The 21,112-nt window shown below is 44.9% G+C and overlaps 1 protein-coding gene across 2 annotated transcripts in view; it reads left to right on the forward strand.

Moving 5' to 3' along the window:
- ITPR2 (inositol 1,4,5-trisphosphate receptor type 2) overlaps nt 1-21,112 on the forward strand; it is a 616,651-nt gene that overhangs the window by 173,450 nt on the left and 422,089 nt on the right. Inside the window, exons 9-10 of one of the 2 annotated variants that reach the window (XM_038760705.1) lie at nt 5,817-5,912; nt 19,961-20,005. In XM_038760705.1, coding sequence (XP_038616633.1) covers nt 5,817-5,912; nt 19,961-20,005 — 141 coding nt within the window. The remainder of the gene's footprint in view (nt 1-5,816; nt 5,913-19,960; nt 20,006-21,112) is intronic. The other variant, XM_038760713.1, reaches the window with a different exon arrangement.

Genomic DNA, 21,112 nt, shown 5'->3' on the forward strand with positions numbered 1-21,112 from the left:
GCAGGAGGGAGAACAGGTGATAATGATAATAATGGTCTCCCCCTTGTCCCCCTCTCCATCCCCCCATCCCCACAGCACCTGTATATATGTATATATGTTTGTACAGATTTATTACTCTATTTATTTATTTAGCTATTTATTTTACTTGTACATATCTATCCTATTTATTTTATTTTGTTAGTATGTTTGGTTTTGTTCTCTGTCTCCCCCTATTAGACTGTGAGCCCACTGTTGGGTAGGGACTGTCTCTATATGTTGCCAACTTGGACTTCCCAAGCGCTTAGTACAGTGCTCTGCACATAGTAAGCGCTCAATAAATATGATTGATGATGATGATGATGATGATTTGTTAAGCGCTTACTGTACGCCAGGCACTGTACTGGAGAAGCAGCGTGGCTCAGTGGAAGGAGCATGGGCTTTGGAGTCAGAGGTCATGGGTTCGAATCCCAGCTCCGTCAATTGTCAGCTGGGTGACCTTGGGCAAGTCACTTCACTTCTCTGAGCCTCAGTTCCCTCATCTGGAAAATGGGGATTAAGACTGTGAGCCCCACGTGGGACAACCTCATCACCTTATATCCCCCGCCGCCAGCACTTAATCAATCAATCAATCATATTTATTGAGCGCTTACTGTGTGCAGAGCTCTGTACTAAGCGCTTAGGAAGTACAAGTTGGCAACATATAGAGACAGTCCCTACCCAACAGTGGGCTCACAGTCTAAGAGTACTTAGAACAGTGCTTTGCACATAGAAAGCGCTTAACAAATGCCATCATTATCATTATTATTATTAATAATAATAATGATAGCATTTGTTAAGCGCTTACTATGTGCAAAGCACTGTTCTAAGCACTGGGGAGGTTACTAAGCACTTGGGTAGTTACGAACAAATCAGATTGGGTATAGTCCCTGTCCCACATGGGGCTCACGGGCTTAACCCAGAGAAGCAGCGTGGCTCAGTGGAAAGAGCCCGGGCTTCGGAGTCAGAGGTCATGGGTTCAAATCCCGGCTCTGCAGCTTACCAGCTGTGTGACTTTGGGCAAGTCATTTCACTTCTCTGGACCTTAGTTACCTCATCTGTAAAATGGGGATTAAGATTATGAGCCCCACGTGGGACAACCTGACCGCCTTGTATCCTCCCCTGCGCTTAGAACGGTACTTTGCACATAGTAAGCGCTTAACAAATACCAAGATTATTATTATTTTATTATTAACCCCCATTTTACAGGTGAGGGAACTGAGGCCCAGAGACGCAAGTCATCAATCGTATTTATTGAGCGCTTACTATGTGCAGAGCACTGTACTAAGCGCTTGACATGCCCAAGGCAAGTGCCAAGGCAAGTGACATGCCCAGGGGCACACAGCAGGCAAGTGGAGGAGCTGTGACTAGAACCCAGGACCTTTTGAATCCCAGGCCCCTGCTCTATTCATTCATTCATTCAACCATATTTATTAAGCACTTACTGCGCGCAGAGCACTGTACTAAGCGCTTGGGAAGTACAAGTTGGCAACATATAGAGACGGTTCCTACCCAACAACGGGCTCACCGTCTAGAAAGGGGCTGCTTCGCTACGATAGAAGCTGGGTTTGGGAGTCAGAAGGACCTGAGTTCTAATTCTGCCCCTGCCACTTGTCTGCAGTGTGACCTGGGGCAAGTCACTTCACTTCTCTGTGCTTCAGTTCCCTCATCTGTAAAATGGGGATTAAAACTGTGAGGCCCACGTGGGACACAGTCCAACCTCATTGACTTGTATCTACCCCAGCGCTTAGTTCAGTGCCTGACCCAGAGTAAGTGCTTAACAAATACCTTAAAAAATATTAAAAAATCGATCAGTGATATTTAGTGAGTGCTTACTGTGTGCAGAGCAGTGTACTAAGTGCTTAAGAAAGTACAGTCTGATTAAATTGAATTTACTCCAGCACTTATAACAGTGCTTGGCACACAGTAAGCGCTTAACAAGTGCTATTTTTAGAAGCAGCGTGGCTTAGTGGAAAGAGCCCGGGCTTTGGAGTCAGAGGTCATGGGTTCGAATCCCGGCTCCACCACATGTGTGCTGTGTGGCTTTGGGCAAGTCACTTAACTTCTCAGAGCCTCAGTTACCTCATCTGTAAAATGGGGATGATGACTGTGAGCCCCACGAGAACAACCTGATCACCTTGTATCCCCCCAGCGCTTAGAACAGTGCTTTGCACATAGTAAGCGCTTAACAAATACCGTCATTATTATTACTATTATTTTTATAAATGAGAGTAATAATAGTCATTCAAAGCAGCGTGGCGTAATGGATAGCGCACAGGCCTGGGAGTTGGAAAGTCATGAGTTCTAATTCCAGTTTCCGCCATTTCTCTGCTGTGTGACCTTGGGTAAGTCACTTCACTTCTCTGCCCTCAGTTACCTCATCTGTATAATGGGGATTCAGACTGTGAGCCCCCCCGTGAGACAGGGACTCTGTCCAACATGATTTTCTGGTATCCGCCCCAGCGCTTAATACAGTGCCTGGCACATAATAATAATAATAATGATGGTATTTGTTAAGCGCTTACTAGGTGCAAATCACTGTTCTAAGCGCTGGGGAGGTTACAAGGTGATCAGGTTGTCCCATGGGGGGCTCACAGTTTTAATCCCCATTTTACAGATGAGGGAACTGAGGCCCAGAGAAGTGAAGTGACTTGCCCAAAGTCACACAGCCGACAGTTGGCGGAGCCGGGATTTGAACCCATAACCTCTGACTCCCAATCCCGTGCCCTTTCCACTGAGCTACGCTGCTTCTCCACATACTAAGCGCTTGACTAATCCCATAGTTAATATTACTATAGAAAGCGCTTAACAAATACCATTAAAAAAAAAATCGATCAGTGATATTTAGCGAGTGCTTACTGTGTGCAGAGCAATTCATTCCTTCATTCAGTCGTATTTATTGAGCGCTTACTGTGTGCAGAGCACTGTACTAAGCGCTTGGGAAGTACAAGTTGGCAACATATAGAGACAGTGCCTACTCAACGGCGGGCTCACAGTCTAGAAGGGGGAGACAGACAACAAAACAAAACATATTAACAAAATCAAATAAATAGACTAAATATGTACAAATAAAATAGAGTAATAAATATGTACTGCTTACCGTGTGCAGAGCAATTCATTCATTCATTCAGTTGTATTTGTTGAGCGCTTACTGTGTGCAGAGCACTGTACTAAGCGCTTGGGAAGTACAGGTTGGCAACATATAGAGACATTCATTCATTCCTACCCAACAATGGGCTCGCAATCTAGAAGGGAGGGGATGGACATCAAAATAAGCAAACAGGCATCAACAGCATCAATATCAATAAATAGAATTATAGATATAGACATATAGATACAGATATAGATTTCTAGACCGTGAGCTCTTTGTTGGGTAGGGACCATCTCTATATTACCTTGCATCTGTCCCAGCGTTTAGTACAGTGCCTGACCTGTAGTGCCTAACAAATACCACAGTTATTATTATTAGAGAAGCAGCGTGGCTCGGTGGAAAGAGCCCGGGCTTTGGAGTCAGAGGGCAGGGGTTCGAATCCCGGCTCCGCCACATAATAATAATAATAATGGCATTTATAAAGCACTTACTATGTGCAAAGCACCGTTCTAAGCGCTGGCATGTCTGCTGTGTGACCTTGGGCAAGTCACTTCACTTCTCTGAGCCTCAGTTCCCTCATCTGAAACGGCGGGCTCACAGTCTAGAAGGGGGAGACAGACAACAAAAAAAAAAACATATTAACAAAATCAAATAAATAGAATAAATACGTACAAATAAAATAGAGTAATAAATATGTACTGAGTGCTTGAGAAAGTGCAGTCTGATTAACTCGTAGCTACTTCAGCACTGAGAACAGTGTTTGGCACATAGTAAATGCTTAATAAATATTATTATTAATAATAATATTCGTAGTCATTCATTCAATCGCATTTATTGAGCACTTGCTGTGTGCAGAGTACTGTACTAAGTGCTTGGGAAGTACAAGTTGGCAACATATAGAGACAGTCCCTACTCAACGGCGGGCTCACAGTCTAGAAGGGGGAGACAGACAACAAAACAAAACATATTAACAAAATCAAATAAATAGAATAAATACGTACAAATAAAATAAATAGAGTAATAAATATGTACTGAGTGCTTGAGAAAGTGCAGTCTGATGAACTCGTAGCTACTTCAGCACTGAGAACAGTGTTTGGCACATAGTAAATGCTTAATAAATATTATTATTAATAATAATATTCATAGTCATTCAGTCTCATTTATTGAGCACTTACTGTGTGCAGAGTACTGTACTAAGCGCTTGGGAGAGGATGCACCCTCCACTCCTCTGCTGCCACTAACCTCCTCACTGGGCCTCGTTCTCGCCCGTCCCGCCGTCGACCCCCGGCCCACGTCCTCCCCCTGACCTGGAATTCCCTCCCTCCTCACATCCGCCAAACTAGCTCTCTTCCTCCCTTCAAAGCCCTACTGAGCGCTCACCTCCTCCAGGAGGCCTTCCCACACTGAGCCCCCTCTTTCCTCTCCTCCTCCCCATCCCCCCGGCCCTACCTCCTTCCCCTCCCCACAGCACTTGAATATATATTTGTACAGATTTATTCCTCTAAGCCCACTGTTGGGTAGGGACTGTCTCTATATGTTGCCAACTTGTACTTCCCAAGTGCTTAGTGCAGTGCTCTGCACACAGTAAGCGCTCAATAAATACGATTGATTGATTGATTTACAATTCTATTTTGTTAATGATGTGCATATATTTGCTATTCTATTCATTTTATCTTGTTAATATGTTTTGTTTTGTTGTCTGTCTCCCCCTTCTAGACTGAGCCCGCTGTTGGGTAGGGACTGTCTCTATATGTTGCCAACTTGGACTTCCCAAGTGCTTAGTACAGTGCTCTGCACACAGTAAGCGCTCAATAAATGCGATTGAATGAATGAATGAATGAATAGCTATAATTCTATTTGTTCTGACGATTATGACACCTGTCTACATGTTTTGTTGTCTGTCTCCCCCTTCTAGACCATGAGCCCATTGTTGGGTAGGGACCGTCTCTATATGTTGCCGACTTGTACTTCCCAAGGGCTTAGTACAGTGCTCTGCACACAGTAAGCGCTTAGTAAATATGATGGAATGAATGAATGGATGACAACTGAGGCACAGAGAAGTGAAGTGACTTGCCCAGGGTCACACAGCAGACAAGTAGCAGAGGTGGGATTAGAATTCAGGCCCTTCTGACTCCCAGGCATGTGCTCTATTCTCTAAGCAATAATAATAATAATAATAATGATGGCATTTATTAAGCTCTTACTATGTGCAAAGCACTGTTCTGAGCACTGGGGAGGTTACAAGGTGATCGGGTTGTCCCACGGGGGCCTCACAGTCTTTATCCCCGTTTTACAGAGGAGGTTACTGAGGCCCAGAGAAGTGAAGTGACTGGCCCAAGGTCACACAGCTGAATGCTGCTTCTTGTTCTAACAAAATCATTGATGCTCATGAGAAAGTCGTAATAACACAGCTGATATTAAAGACCCATTAAGCAAGGCCAGATTAATGTGAGCCTGCCGTTGGGGAGGGACCGTCTCCGTATGTTGCCGACTTGTACTTCCCAAGCACTCTGCACACAGTAAGTGCTCAATAAATACGATTAAATGGATGAATGAATGACAATAGGAAAATCACACGACGAGTTAGGCCTGCCCCCGGCCCTTCTGGAGCCAAGAGGCTGCAGAATCCTTTCCCTTCCCGAAAAACGGTCCGGTGGGTTTCCGTGGAGCCCCGTTGCTGTGGTTACCTTGGCTGTTTCTGTTTCCGCAGGTCGTCCACCATGACCCGTGTCGAGGAGGGGCCGGACAGTGGAACAGCCTCTTCCGATTTAAACACCTGGCGACGGGAAACTACCTGGCGGCCGAGGTGAGGACCCCCGTCTCTCAATCGCCCCGGCGTTCAAGTGGGGCCGGCACCTGCCCCTCCGTGTGGCTCTTGAAATCTCCCTTCGGGCTGTGGTTACAGAGAGGATTCTTTCCTTCGTCCATTCAGTCGTATTCGTTGCACAAGAAGCAGAATGGTTTAGTGGAAGGAGCACAGGCTTTCGTTCAGTCGTATTTATTGAGCACTTCATCATCATCAGTCATATTTATTGAGCGCTTACTATGTGCAGAGCACTGGACTAAGCGCTTGGGGAGTACAAGTGGGCAACATATAGAGACGGTCCCTACCCAACAGTGGGCTCACAGGCTTGGGAGTCAGAGGATGTGGGTTCAAATCCCAGCTTTGCCACACACACAAGAATTGGTCTATATACATGTAAATACATCCACATGTGTGTATATACACACATATATCTACACACATATACATTATACATATTATACATGCATGCATATGCATGTGTATAATGTATATATGTGTATATATACGTATACATATATATGTATCCCATTTTTAGACTGTGAGTCCGTTGTTGGGTAAGTACCATCTCTATATGTTACCGACTTGTACTTCCCCAGTGCTTGGTACAGTGCTCTGCACACAGTAAGCGCCCAATAAATACGATTGGCTGAATGAATGAATATACACACACACACACACACACACACACACATATATTCATTCAATCGTATTTATTGAGAGCTTACTGTGTGCAGAGCACTGTGCTAAGCACTTGGGAACTACAAGTCGGCAACATATGGAGACGGTCCCTCCCCAACGACGGGCTCACAGTCTAGAAGGGGCAGACAGACAACAAAACAAAACATGTGGGCAGGTGTCAAGTCATCAGAATAAATAGAATTAAAGCTAAATAATAATAATAATAATAATAATAATAATGGCATTTATTAAGTGCTTACTATGTGCAAAGCACTGTTATAAGTGCTGGAGAGGTTACAAGGTCATCAGGTTGTCCTGCATGGGGCTCACAGTCTTAATCCCCATTTTACAAATTAGGTAACTTAGGCCCCGAGAAGTGAAGTGACTTGCCCAAAGTCACACAGCTGACAAGTGGCGGAGCCTGGATTTGAACGCACGACCTCTGACTCCAAAGCCCGGGCTCTTTCCACTGAGCCACGCTGCTTCTCAAATGCACATATTTAACAAAATAAATAGAATACTAAATATGTACAAATAAAATAGAGTAATAAATCTGTACAAACATATATACAGGTGCTGTATATCCAACTTGTACTTCCCAAGCGCTTAGTACAGTGCTCTGCACACAGTAAGTGCTCAATAAATACGATTGATTGATTGATTTATATATGCATATAAGTATATACATACACAAATATTTTCGTATATATGAAAATAGGAAAATATACTTAGGAATATATAATTGTATATATTATATATGTCATAAATTTTCATATTGCTATGTATAACTGTAGAGGAAAAGAGGGTAACAGCCATCAGGTGGCAGTAAAAATCAACTTTTTTCCCACCCATAGGATTCCCTGGGTGGAATTATATTTATTTATTCATGATTTATTGATTCATTTCAGTGTCAGTGTACAGTGATACTCAAGAACCCTGAAGTTATCCTAGATTCTTCCATTTATTCGGACTCTAGTCTGGAACCTTCTTGAGGAAAGTCAATATAGCATTCTGATTCACTTATCTATGTATCACTATCTTTCTCTCTTCTCTTTCTCTGTCTAGGTAGCTATGTAGTTATCCAAATAAATATACACGATTATATACATCAGTATTCACTGTAAGGTGCAAATGTTCCTCTGGAGAAAGTGAAACCAAGAACAGGATGGAAAGCTTCTTCACCGGAGAATAGCTGCTAAAGATTAGGACACTTCAGATGGCAGAGGAGAAGCATGATTGAAAGCTACCGAATATTGAAGGAGCGGAGGAAGGGGAAATGTAGAATTGTTGGTCAGCAATTCCCACAGCAGAAGGCGGAGAAGATTCCCGTTGAACCTGGAAGGAAATGCTTTAATAATAATAATGACGGCATTTAATAATAATAATGACGGCATAGCACAGTTCTAAGCGCTGGGGAGGTGATGAGGTTGTCCCACCTGGGGCTCACCATCTTAATCCCCGCTTTACAGATGAGGGAACTGAGGCACAGAGAAGTTAAGTGACTCGCCCAAAGTCACCCAGCTGACAAGTGGTGGAGTCGGGATTTGAACCCATGACCTCCAACCCTAAAGCCCGTGCTCCTTCCACTGAGCCACGCTGCTTGCCGGTGACAATATTAGAGAAGGAGCGGCATGGCTTAGTGGAAAGAGCATGGGCTGGAGCGTCAGAGGTCGTGGGTTCATTCATTCATTCATTCGGTCGTATTTATTGAGCACTTACTGTGTGCAGAGCACTGTAGGAAGTGCTTGTAAAGTACAGTTTGGCAACAGATAGAGACAGTCCTACCCAACAGCGGGCTCGCAGTCTAGAAGGGGAAGACAGACAACAAAACAAAACAGATAGGCATCAGTAGCATCATCATCATCAATCATCATCAATCGTATTTGTTGAGCGCTTACTGTGTGCAGAGCACTGTACTAAGCGCTTGGGAAGTACAAATTGGCAACATATAGAGACAGTCCCTACCCAACAGTGGGCTCACAGTCTAAAAGGCGGAGACAAAACCAAACATACTAACAAAATAAAATAAATAGAATAGATATGTACAAGTAAAATAAATAAATAAATAAATAGAGTAATAAATATGCACAAACATATATACATATATACAGGTGCTGTGGGGAAGGGAAGGAGGCAAGATGGGGGGGATGGAGAGGGGGACGAGGGGGAGAGGAAGGAAGGGGCTCAGTGTGGGAAGGCCTCCTGGAGGAGGTGAGCTCTCAGTAGGGCCTTGAAGGGAGGAAGAGAGCTAGCATCAAACTAGATACATAGAATTATAGATATATACACAGCATTAATAAAATAAATAGAATAATAAATATGACGGCTCCATCGGTTGTCTGCTGTGTGACCTCGGGCAAGTCACTTCACTTCTCTGTGCCTCAGATACCTCATCTGGAGAGTGGGGATTGAGATTGTGAGCCCCACATAGGTCAACTTGATTACCTTGTTCGTACCCCAGTGCTTAGAATAGTGCTTGGCACATAGTAAGCGCTTGACAACTACCGTCATTATTATTGTTATTATTATATGGAATACGTTAACGGGGGTAGTTGGGTAAGCAGGAAAAATCAGCGGGTTCAACGGGAGTTAGGCGTTCAGTATGTTGACAAGCAGTCACCTCAGGGAAAGGTATGGATGTCAAAAGAGCATCTCCTCCAAGAGGACCTCCCTTTCTAGCCCCTCATTTCCTCTTCTCCCACTCCCTTCTATGTTACCTTAGCACTTGGGTTCACCTATTGTTGCCGACTTGTACTTCCCAAGCGCTTAGTACAGTGCTCTGCACACAGTAAGCGCTCAATAAATACGATTGATTGATTGATTATTCTATTTATTTTATTTTGTTAGTATGTTTGGTTTTGTTCTCTGTCTCCCCCTTTTAGACTGTGAGCCCACTGTTGGGTAGGGACTGTCTCTATGTGTTGCCAACTTGTACTTCCCAAGCGCTTAGTACAGTGCTCTGCACACAGTAAGCGCTCAATAAATGCGATTGATGATGATGATACACAGTATGCGCTCAATAAACACCATTGATTAATTAGAGGAAAAGTTAAAGGAACTGGATGATCTGCTCCCCCCCCAAATTGGGATGGATGACCAGAAAGGCAACCTTTTTTATGGCTCCCCCAACCATAAGTGCTCAATAAATGCGATCGATCGATTGATTGATTCTCTTGTCAAGGTTGGAAACAGAAGTTTGGGCTGTTGGCCATTGGTTTGACATGGTAAAGGCTTTTCTTGTGCTCTGATGTACTTCGCACAAACGCGCACGCTCGCCCATGTGTACACATACATAGTCCATAAAACACAAGAACATATGTCAAGTTGGGAAAACAAGAATAGACAGATATTGGATGTATAGGCAGATTTGGTCTTTGGCCTTTTTGCTCCTGCAGACTTGATTGTATTAGCCATGGTATTTGTCTGGCTTGTACTGTGCTCAGCATTGGGGTAGATGCCAAAATGACAGATCAAATCCAGACCCTGTCCCATATGGGGAGTCAGTCTAAGTAAGGGTGGATAGAAAATTAAAAAAAAACCACAAGTAGCAGTGGATTGCAAACAATAAGCAAAAGTGTCAGTTAACCAGAAGCAACTACACCAATAATAATAACTGTGGAATAATAATAATAATGACATTTATTAAGCACTTACTATGTGCAAAGCACTGTTCTAAGCGCTGGGGGGGGTATAAGGTTATCAGGTTGTCCCATGGGGGCTCACAGTTTTAATCCCCATTTTACAGATGAGGGAACTGAGGCACAGAGAAGTTAAGTGACTTGCCCAAAGTCACACAGCTGACAGTTGGCAGAGCCGGGATTTGAACCCACGACCTCTGACTCCAAAGCCCGGGCTCTTTCCACTGAGCCACGCTGAATTTATTAGGTGCTAATCGGGTGCCGCAAGTGGTGGGGAAAATATAAGGTTTTTGAATCAGATACAGTCCCTGTCTCACATGGGTTTTACAGTCATTTTAGGGAAGCAGCATGGCCTAGTGGAAAGAGACGGGTCCTGGGAGTCAGAAGTACGAGGGTTAATGATGATAATAATGGCATTTATTAAGTGCTTACTATGTGCAAAGCGCTGTTCTAAGCGCCCAGAGAAGTGAAGTGACTTGCCCAAAGTCACACAGCTGAAAAGTGGTGGAGCCGGGATTAGAACCCATGACCTCTGGCTCCCAAGCCCGGGCTCTTTCCACTAAGCTACGCTGGGTTCTAATTCTGATGCCGCCCCATGTCTGCTGTGGGATCTTGGGCATGTCATTTCACTTCTCTGCACCTTAGTGACCTCGTCTGTAAAATGGGGATTAAGACAATGAGCCCCACGTGAGACATGGACTGTGTCTAACCTGATTTGCTTATATCTACCCAGTAATAATAATAATAATAATGACATTTATTAAGCGCTTACTATGTGCAAAGCACTGTTCTAAGTGCTGGGGAGGTTACAAGGAGATCAGGTTGTCCCACGGGGGGCTCACAGTCTTAATCCCCATTTTACAGATGAGGGAACTGGGGCACAGAGAAGTTAAGTGACTTGCCCAAAGTCACACAGCTGACAATTGGTGGAGCCGGGATTCGAACCCATGACCCCTGACTCCAAAGCCACTGAGCCATGCTGCTCAGTACTTAGTACAGTGTCTGGCACCTAGAAAGCACTTAACAATGCCTTAAGAAAAATCTTATCCCCATTTTGCAGATGAGGAAACTGAGGTGCAGAGGGGTTAGTGACATGCCAAAGTCAGAGAGCAGGTCAGTTACAGAACCAGAATTAGAACTGGGTGCCCTCTTCTTTCCACTAGGCCTCGAGATAAATCGACAAATTGCCTTTAAGGGCGATTCTTTGGATATTCCTTTGTTTTCTTTCGACGTTCAGATCTGGAAAACCCACACTGGGAAAATCACAGGAAGAGACGGTGAATTCAAGGGGGAGTTTCAAGGTTTTCAGCAGCCAGGAGTCCGTAGGAGGAGAAGTTGTTTTCTCTAGGTGGTTAATCCAGCAATTAGAGATTCCAAACGCCTCCTTCTAGTAGCGTCAGGACTGTGGCTTTCTACTGGGCATCAACTAAGATGTGGCTGGCGAGAGCAGGTGGCATTGTCGTGGGCCTTGGAGGGCAGATGAGCGGGTAGCATGGAAAATGCCAGCAATTCAATGCAGTAGGTTGCAGTAGTTTAAAGCACTCCTTGGTCTCTCCAATTATGTGTTTTTTCCCTCTGTCTTGCTCTCCCTCCCTCTCCATTTCTCTCCCCCCCACTGCATTCTCCCTCTCCCTCTCCCTCTCTGCTTTTCCCTCTCCATCTCTCCTTCTCCCTTTCCATCTCTGCTCTTCCCTCTCCATCTCTGCTTCTCCCTTTCCATCTCTGCTCCTCCCTCTCCCTCTTTGTCTCATCCTCTTCATCTTGGCTTCTCCCCAGGTACAAATTTTGTCTAGAAGACACAAATGTATGTGTTATTTAAATAGATAATAATAATAATAATAATAATAATAATAATGATGGCATTTGTTAAGCACTTACTATGTGCCAAGCACTGTTCTAAGCACTGGGGGGATACAAAGCTTCTTCACCGGAGAATAGCTGCTAAAGATTAGGACACTTCAGATGGCAGAGAAGAAGCATGATTGAAAGCTTCTTTCAAGCTGGGATCAGGTTGTCCCACGTGGGGCTCACAGTCTTAATCCCCATTTGACAGCTGAGGGAACTGAGGCCCAGAGAAGTTAAGTGACTTGCCCAAAGTCACACAGCTGACAGACTGAGCCCCCTCTTTCCTCTCCCCCTCCTCCCCCTCCCCCTCATCCCTGCCTTACCTCCTTCCCCTCCCCACAGCACCTGTATATATGTATATATAATAATAATAATAATAATTGGCATTTATTAAGCGCTTACTATGTGCAAAGCACTGTTCTAAGCGCTGGGGAGGATACAGGGTGATCAGGTTGTCCCACGTGGGGCTCACAGTGTTAATCCCCATTTTACAGATGAGGTAACTGAGGCCCAGAGAAGTTAAGTGACTTGCCCAAGATCACACAGCAGACATGTAGCAGAGTCGGGATTCGAACCCATGACCTCTGACTCCAAAGCCCGTGCTCTTTCCACTGAGCCACGCTGCTTCTCTATGTTTATACATATTTACTACTCTATTTATTTATTTATTTATTTTATTTGTACGTATTTATTCTATTTATTTTATTTTGTTAATATGTTTTGTTCTGTCTCCCCCTTCTAGACTGTGAGCCCACTGTTGGGTAGGGACCGTCTCTATATGTTGCCAACTTGTACTTCCCAAGCACTTAGTCCAGTGCTCTGCACACAGTAAGCGCTCAATAAATACGATTGAATGAATGAATGAATGGAATAGTACAGTGCTCTGCACACAGTAAGCACTCAATAAATACGACTGAATGAATGAAGTGGAGGGCCTGGGATTAGAACCCCCAACTTGTGCTTCCCAAGCGCTTAGTACAGTGCTCTGCACACAGTAAGCACTCAATAAATATGATTGATTGATTGATTGATTGACCTCTGACTCCCAAGCCTGGGCTCTTTCCACTGAGCCAGCTTCCTCCCCCGTGCAGCAGTGCTAGTGGATGAGAATTCAGTTGTCTGTGGACAGGAAGGTAAAGAAACATTTTCTGGTGCAAGAAGAGAGAATCTCCCAAGTCCTGGAGCAGGGGAGAAGAAATTGGGTCCCCCTTCCCCTCCCCGCTAACTGTTCCCTTCCTTTTTTTTAACCATTACTGGGTGGACCTATAAATGGTTCTTGAGCAGTAAGTATGGCTTTTATAATTCATTCATTCATTCAACCGTATTTATTGAGCACTTACTGTGTGCAGAGCACTGTACTAAGCGCTTGGAAAGTATGAGTCGGCAACTTATAGGGACTGTCCCTACCCAACAGTGGGCTCACAGTCTAGAAGGGGGAGACAGACGACGAAACAAAACATGTAGACAGGTGCAAAAGAAAGCATGGAGGCAGGTGACATAATTGTGACATCTGTCAAGTGCTACCTATGTGCTAAGCTCTCAGGTAAATACAATCAATCAATCAATCATATTTATTGAGCGCTTACTGTGTGCAGAGTACTGTACTAAGCGCTTGGGAAGTACAAGTTGGCAACATATAGAGACGGTTCCTACCCAACAGTGGGCTCACAGTCTAGAAGGGGGAGAATACAAGATTGTCACATTGCAAACAGACCCTGTTGAATATGGACACACAGTCTATCTCATCTCCATTTTACAGATGAGGAAATTAAGGCCCAGAAGGTTCAGTGACTTGCCCAAGGTCACACTGTAGGGAAGTGTTAGGGCTCTCTAGACTCTGGGTCTTCTGACTTTCAGTGGTATCCCTTGGGTGTTTATTGTGTGCAAAACACTGTACTGAGTGGTTGAGAGAATAATAATAACAACTGTGGTATTTGTTAAACATTTACTGTGCCAAGTCCTCTACTAAGTCCTGGGGCGGATATAAAATAATCAGGTTTCCATGTAGGGCTCACGGTCTTTTTTAGGAGGGGGTCCAGGGGTTGAATCCCCATTTTGCAGACGAGAGAACCAAGGCACAGGGAAATGAAGTGACTTGCCCAAGTTCACACAGCAGGTACACGATGGAACCAGGATGAGAATGCAGATCTTCTGACTCCGAAGCCTGTGCTCTTTCCATTAGGACGTACTGCAAAGCCACGTGGCCTACAGTAAAATACAAGAGATATGGTCGTCATAATCCCTGCCGACAAGGAATTTACAGTCCACAGGGGGAGACTGACATTAAAATAATAATAATTATAATAATAATGGTATTTGTTAAGCACTTAATATGTACAGAGTACTGTTCTAAGCGCTGGAGAGGTTACAAGGTGATCACGTTGTCCCACGGGGGGCTCACAGTCTTAATCCCCATTTTACAGATGAGGGAACTGAGGCACAGAGAAGTGATTTGCCCAAAGTCACACAGCCGCGAAGTGGCGGAGCCGGGATCAGAACCCACGTCCTCTGATTCCCAAGCCCGTGCTCTTTCCGCTAAGCCACACTGCTTCCCCATAAATTACAAATTGGGAAATAGTGGAGTATAAAGATATTTATGTAAGTGCTGTAGGCTTGCGGTGAGTATCAAAGTGCTAGACATCTACACAGTCGCTCTCATAGTTGATACAAAGGGGAATTGAGGGCTTATTCTGGGAGGCCTCTGAGAGAAGTGATTTTAGTACGATTTTGAAGATGAGGAAAGTGGTGGTCTCTCGGATATGCAGGGAGGAAGGAATTCCTCCACTGAGAAGCACCATGGCTCAGTGGAAAGAGCACGGGCTTTGGAGTCAGAGGTCATGGGTTCAAATTTCAGCTCCGCCAATTGTCAGCTGTGTGACTTTGGGCAAGTCACTTAACTGCTCTGTGCCTCAGTTCCCTCATCTGTAAAATGGGGATTAAAACTGTGAGCCCCCCGTGGGACAACCTGATCACCTTGTAACCTCCCCAGCACTTAGAACAGTGCTTTGCACATAGTAAGAGCTTAACAAATATTATTATTATCTGCCCTCCTGGCTTCCGCTCTCCCAATTTCAGCTCAGCAAACAGCAGCTATTTGGGTCTCCTGCTGTCACTCATTCTCTTTCCATGTCCCAGCCAGTGCAGCTGTATTAAATTGAGAGTAGCTTTCAATCAGTCAATCAATCATTGGTACTTATTGAGTGCTTACGAAGTGCCGAGCACTGTACTAAGGACAGTACAACAGAATTATAGCAGACATTCTCCGCACCCTTTATGAGCTTGGAGTCTAGAGGGAGTGACAGACATTAATAATAATAATAATAATAATAATAATAATAAAAATGATGGCATTTATTAAGTGCTTACTATGTGCAAAGCACTGTTCTAAGTGCTGGGGAGGTTACAAGGTGATCAGGTTGTCCCCTGGGGCCCATTTTACAGATGAGGGAACTGAGGCCCAGAGAAGTTAAGTGACTTGCCCAAAGTCACCCAGCTGACAGTTGTTGGAGCCAGGATTTGAACCCATGACCTCAGACTCCAAAGCCCATGCTCTTTCCACTGAGCCACGCTGCTTCTCTATGTTAATCCGAACAAATAATGGATATTTTAGAATTTGTAAACATGTATGTACGTTCTTTGGGGTTGCGGGTGGGGAGAATTTCAAATGTCCAAAGACTGTGAGCCCACTGTTGGGTAGGGACTGTCTCTATATGTTGCCAACTTGTACTTCCCAAGCGCTTAGTACAGTGCTCTGCACACAGTAAGCGCTCAATAAATATGATTGATTGATTGGTTGATTGATCCCAGAGCCCGTTGCCAGAAGACTGGTAATGTTCCACAATTCCATTGCTCCGGGATCTCGTTTTACCACTTAATGTTAAGTCTGGCCCGGCAGTGACTGGTTGAAACTTGTTGAGGAGCAGGATGATCCAGGATCCAGGTCTCCCAGCCGCAGAGAAGGGTTTTTTGTTTAGTTTTTGCAAATGATATTTCTTAAACTTTATAATGTGCCAGGGACTGTACTAAGTGCTGGGGTAGATATTCCCTCTGCCCTACCTCCTTCCCCTTCCCACAGCACTTGTATATATTTATTACTCTATTTTATTTGTACATATTTACTATATTTATTTTATTAATGATGTGTAGATAACCATAACTCTATTTATTCTGATGGTATCGACACCTGTCTACTTGTTTTGTTGGCTGTCTCCCCCTCCTAGACTGTGAGTCCGTTGTTGGATAGGGCCCGTCTCTATATGTTGCCGATTAGTATTTCCCAATCAGTCAATCAATCAGTCGTATTTATTGAGTGCTTACTGTGTGCAGAGCACTGTACTAAGCGCTTGGGAAGTACAAGTTGGCAACATATAGAGACAGTCCCTACCCAACAGTGGGCTCATCGCTTAGTACAGCGCTCTGCACATAGTAAATGCTCAGTAAATATGATTGAATAAATGAATGAATGAGGTAATCGGGTTGGACGCGGTCCATGTCCCACATGGGGCTCACAGTCTTCATCCCCATTTTACAGATGAGGTTGCTGTAGCCCAGAGAATAGTAGTATTAATGATGGTATTCGTTAAGCGCTTACTATGTGCCAAGCACTGTTCCAAGCGCTGGGGTAGATGCAAGGTAATGAGGTTGTCCCCCGTGGGGCTCACAGTCTTCATCCCCTTTTGCAGGTGAGGTAACTGAGGCTCAGAGAAGTGAAGTGACTTACCCAAGGTCACACAGCAGACGAGTGGCAGAGTCGGAATTAGAACCCATGACCATCCCAGACTGAGCCCCCTCCTTCCTCTTCGCCTCCTCCTCCTCCTCCTCCCCCCCACCTTCTTCCCCTCACCACAGCACCTGTATATATGTATATATGTTTGTACATATTTATTACTCTATTTATTTATTTTACTTGTACATATTTATTCTATTTCATTTTGTTAATATGTTTTGTTTTGTTGTCTGTCTCCCCCTTCTAGACTGTGAACCTGCTGTTGGGTAGGTACCGTCTCTATATGTTGCCAACTTGGACTTCCCAAACGCTTAGTACAGTGCTCTGCATACAGAAAGCGCTCAGTAAATACGATTGAATGAGTGAATGAATGAATCTGATTCCCAGGCCCACGCTCTTTCCACTAGGCCATGCTGCTTCTCTGAGTGAAGTGACTTGCCCAAGGTCACACAATAGACAATTGGTGGAGCTGGGATTAGGTCCTCTGACTCTCAGTCTCCAGGCTCCATTCACTATTAGAGAAGCAGCGTGGCTCAGTGGAAAGAGCACGGGCTTTGGAGTCAGAGGTCATGGGTTCGAATTGCGGCTCCACCACAAGTCTGCTGTGTGACCTTGGGCAAGTCACTTAACTTCTCTGAGCCTCAATTCCCTCATCTGTAAAAAATGGGGATTAAGACTGTGAGCCCCACGTGGGACAACTTGATCACATTGGAGAAGCAGCGTGGCTCAGTGGAAAGAGCCCGGGCTTTGGAGTCAGAGGTCATGGGTTCGTATCCCGGCTCCGCCACTTGTCAGCTGTAAGACCTTGGGCAAGCCATTTAACTTCTCTGTGCCTCAGTTACCTTATCTGTAAAATGGGATTAAGACTGTGAGCCCCACGTGGGACAACCTGATCACCTTGTATCCCCCCAGCGCTTAGAACAGTGCTTTGCACATAGTAAGCGCTTAATAAATGCCATTATTATTATTACTAGGCCACACACTTTTTGGATCATGGGAAACTGCTTCTTGTACTGACGAGCCTTTGTTGGATGTCATGACAATCAGTGGCCCGAGGTATTTTGCCGAAGTGCCATTTGTTAAACGCTTACTATGTGCTGGGCACTGTATTAAGGTCTCAGGTGGATTCAAGCAATTTGGGAAAGACACAATCCCTGTTCCACATAGGGCTCACAGTCTTAATCCCCATTTTTCAAATAATAATAATAATAATAATAATGGTATTTGTTAAGCACTTGCTGTGTGCCAGACAATGTTCTAAGCACTGGGCTAGATACAAGATAATTGGGTTAGATACAGTCCCTGTCCTGCATAATCAATCAATCAATCAATCGTATTTATTGAGCGCTTACTATGTGCAGAGCACTGTACTAAGCGCTTGTACTAAGGCTCACAGTCTTATTCCCATTTTGCAGATGAGGGAATTGAGGAACAGAAAAATGAAGTAACTGCCCAATGTCACACAGCAGACAAGTGGTGGAGCCAGGATTAGAACCCATGACCCCCTGACTCCCAGAGAAGTGACTTGCCCAAGGTCACCCAGCGGACAAGTGGCGGAGCTGGGATTAGAACCCAGATCCTAATCTGGATCTTCACTAGAGAAGCAGCGTGGCTCAGTGGAAAGAGCGCGGGCTTGGGAGTCACAGGCCATGGGTTCGAGTGCCACCTCCCCCACATGTCTGCTGTATGACCTTGGGCAAGTCACTTCACTTCTCTGTGCCTCAGTTCCCTCATCTGTAAAATGGGGATTAAGACTGTGAGCCCCACATGGGACAACCTCATCTCCTTGTATTCCCCCCAGCGCTTAGAACAGTGCTTTGCACATAGTAAGTGCTTAACAAATACCAACATTATTATTATTATTATTATCCTCTGACTCCCAGATAGATCAATAGCAGTGTCCCTGGGCCTTTTGGGAAGATCAAAAGTTAGCCTTAGTGTGGTGGCCAGTGCAAGGCCGCTCTCTTGCTTATATTTTTTCTAACTTACCATTATTGTATCCTCTAATTATAGTCTTTCTTAGGCACTTATTAAGTTCTGCGCTCCATAAAGCGCTGGGTTCGGTACCAGATAATTAGATCTGATGCACACCCTATTCTGCAATCTATGACTGTGAGCTTGTTGTGAGCAGGGAGCGTGTCTCCCAACACTGTTATATTCACCTCTCCCAAGCCTTTAGGACAGTGCTGTGTCCCCACTAAGTGCTCAGTAAATACCATTGACTATTTGATTAAGAAGGAGGAAGATCGGGTATCTTATATCCATTTTACAGATGAGGAAACAGAGTAGTGAGGTGACTTCCTCAAGGTCACCCAGCAGCCCAGTGGCAGATCTCCTGAATCTTCCTTAGGCCCGGCTTCCCCTTCCTAGAGTGCTTTGAGAGGACCAGATGATGGGGAAGGGAGAATGCATTCATAATAATAATAATAAGAATAAGAATAAGAATAAGAATAAGAATAATAAGAATAATTGTGGTATTTGTTAAGCGCTTTGTATGTACCATGCAATGTTCTAAGCGCTGGGGTAGATACAAGTTAATCAGGTTGGACACAGTCCCTGTCCCACATGGGGCTCACACTCTTAATCCCCATTTTCAAATGAGGTAACTGAGGCCCAGAGAAGTGAAGTGACTTGTCTAAGATCACACAGCAGATAAGTGGTGGAGCTGGGATTAGAGCCCATGTCCTCTGACTCCCAAGACTGTGTTCTTTCCAACTTGTTGCCAACTTGTACTTCCCAAGCGCTTAGTACAGTGCTCTGCACACAGTAAGCGCTCAATAAATACGATTGATTGATTGATTGATTCTTTCCACTAGGCCATTCTGTTCCCGAATGCGAGGCCTGACTTGCTTAGCACTGACCACGGTTCTGCTCTCCACGGGGTTTTCCGAATTGCTCTCAGTGTTGGCTCTGTATCAGTGTTCATTCGTTCAATCCTATTTATTGAGCGCCCCTTGACTTGGTTTCGAGAAGACTAAAACTCGGATGGAGCCAGATGGAAGGCATCCTTGTCTGCATCTTTACGGAAATCCAGTTTTATGGGTCGGCCCCCCGCCCCCTTCAGATCCGAATCAGAGACCGCTTTGGGGGCGGCGAGGAGTTTTACAAAATGAACTCTCAAGCAAACCGCTCTACTCTCTTTCTATCTGATTCTTCTCCAGCTGAATCCCGACTACCGAGACGTCCACGCCGAAGGGAAAGCCGTGGTAAGCAGAATGGCGAAAACCAGGCCTTCCCAGGTCTGACTGTGTATGTTTGTGAGGGGGTCGGGATGGGGACGGAGGGGAGGGAGAGAGAATGGACGGAGCCGAGAGCACGGAGGGCCGGCGGGCGTGAGGAGATCCGGGAGCCGGGATGAGTGGGGAGATCGCTGGCCTGGTGAGGCCATTTTGGTTTATGAATAGCTGTGGTGGGAAGTTGGAAAAAACCAGCAGCTTGGAGGTAGGCTGGAGCGAGGCACCTTTCCAGTGTGTGGGGAGTCGGGAATGGAAAGAAAAGGACCAAAATTGGGCAGCCGGGCTTGATTTTAGAGCCAGTCTAGGGGATGTGAACGGCTAGGGGAGGGGCCTTGGGGACACGTTTAGGGATCACCATCTGTCCGTCACCTGGTGCCTTTTGCATTTTTTAAGTAAAACTTAATCCCATTTCTGAGAAGATTTTCACTGAATGGTGTTTAAATAATAATAATAATAATTGGCATTTGTTAAGCGCTTGCTATGTGCAAAGCACTGTTCTAAGCGCTGGGGAGGATACGGGGTGATCAGGTTGTCCCACGTGGGGCTCACAGTCTTCATCCCCATTTTGCAGATGAGGTAACTGAGGCCCAGAGAAGTTAAGTGACTTGCCCAAGATCACACAGCAGACATGTGGCGGAGTCGGGATTCGAACCCATGACCTCTGACTCCAAAGCCCAGGCCCTTTCCACTGAGCCACGCTGCTTCTCTAATAATGATGTTGGTGTTTGTTAAGTGCTTACTATGTGCAAAGCACTGTTCTAAGCGCTGGGGGAATACAAGGAGATGAGGTTGTCCCATGTGGGGCTCACAGAAATGGCTCACTCTCTTGGTTCTATTAAACAAATCGATTCTATCAGTGGTATCTGTTGAGCGTTTACTATTCATTCATTCATTCAATCGTATTTATTGAGCGCTTACTGTGTGCAGAGCACTGTATTAAGTGCTTGGGAAGTACAAGTTGGCAACGTATAGAGACGGTCCCTACCCAACAGCGGGCTTACAGTCTAGAAGGGGGAGACAGACAACAAAACATATTAACAAAATGAAATAAATAGAATAAATATGTACAAGTAAAAT

This window comes from Tachyglossus aculeatus, chromosome 2, assembly GCF_015852505.1.
Source record: "Tachyglossus aculeatus isolate mTacAcu1 chromosome 2, mTacAcu1.pri, whole genome shotgun sequence".
Lineage (NCBI taxonomy): Eukaryota > Metazoa > Chordata > Mammalia > Monotremata > Tachyglossidae > Tachyglossus > Tachyglossus aculeatus.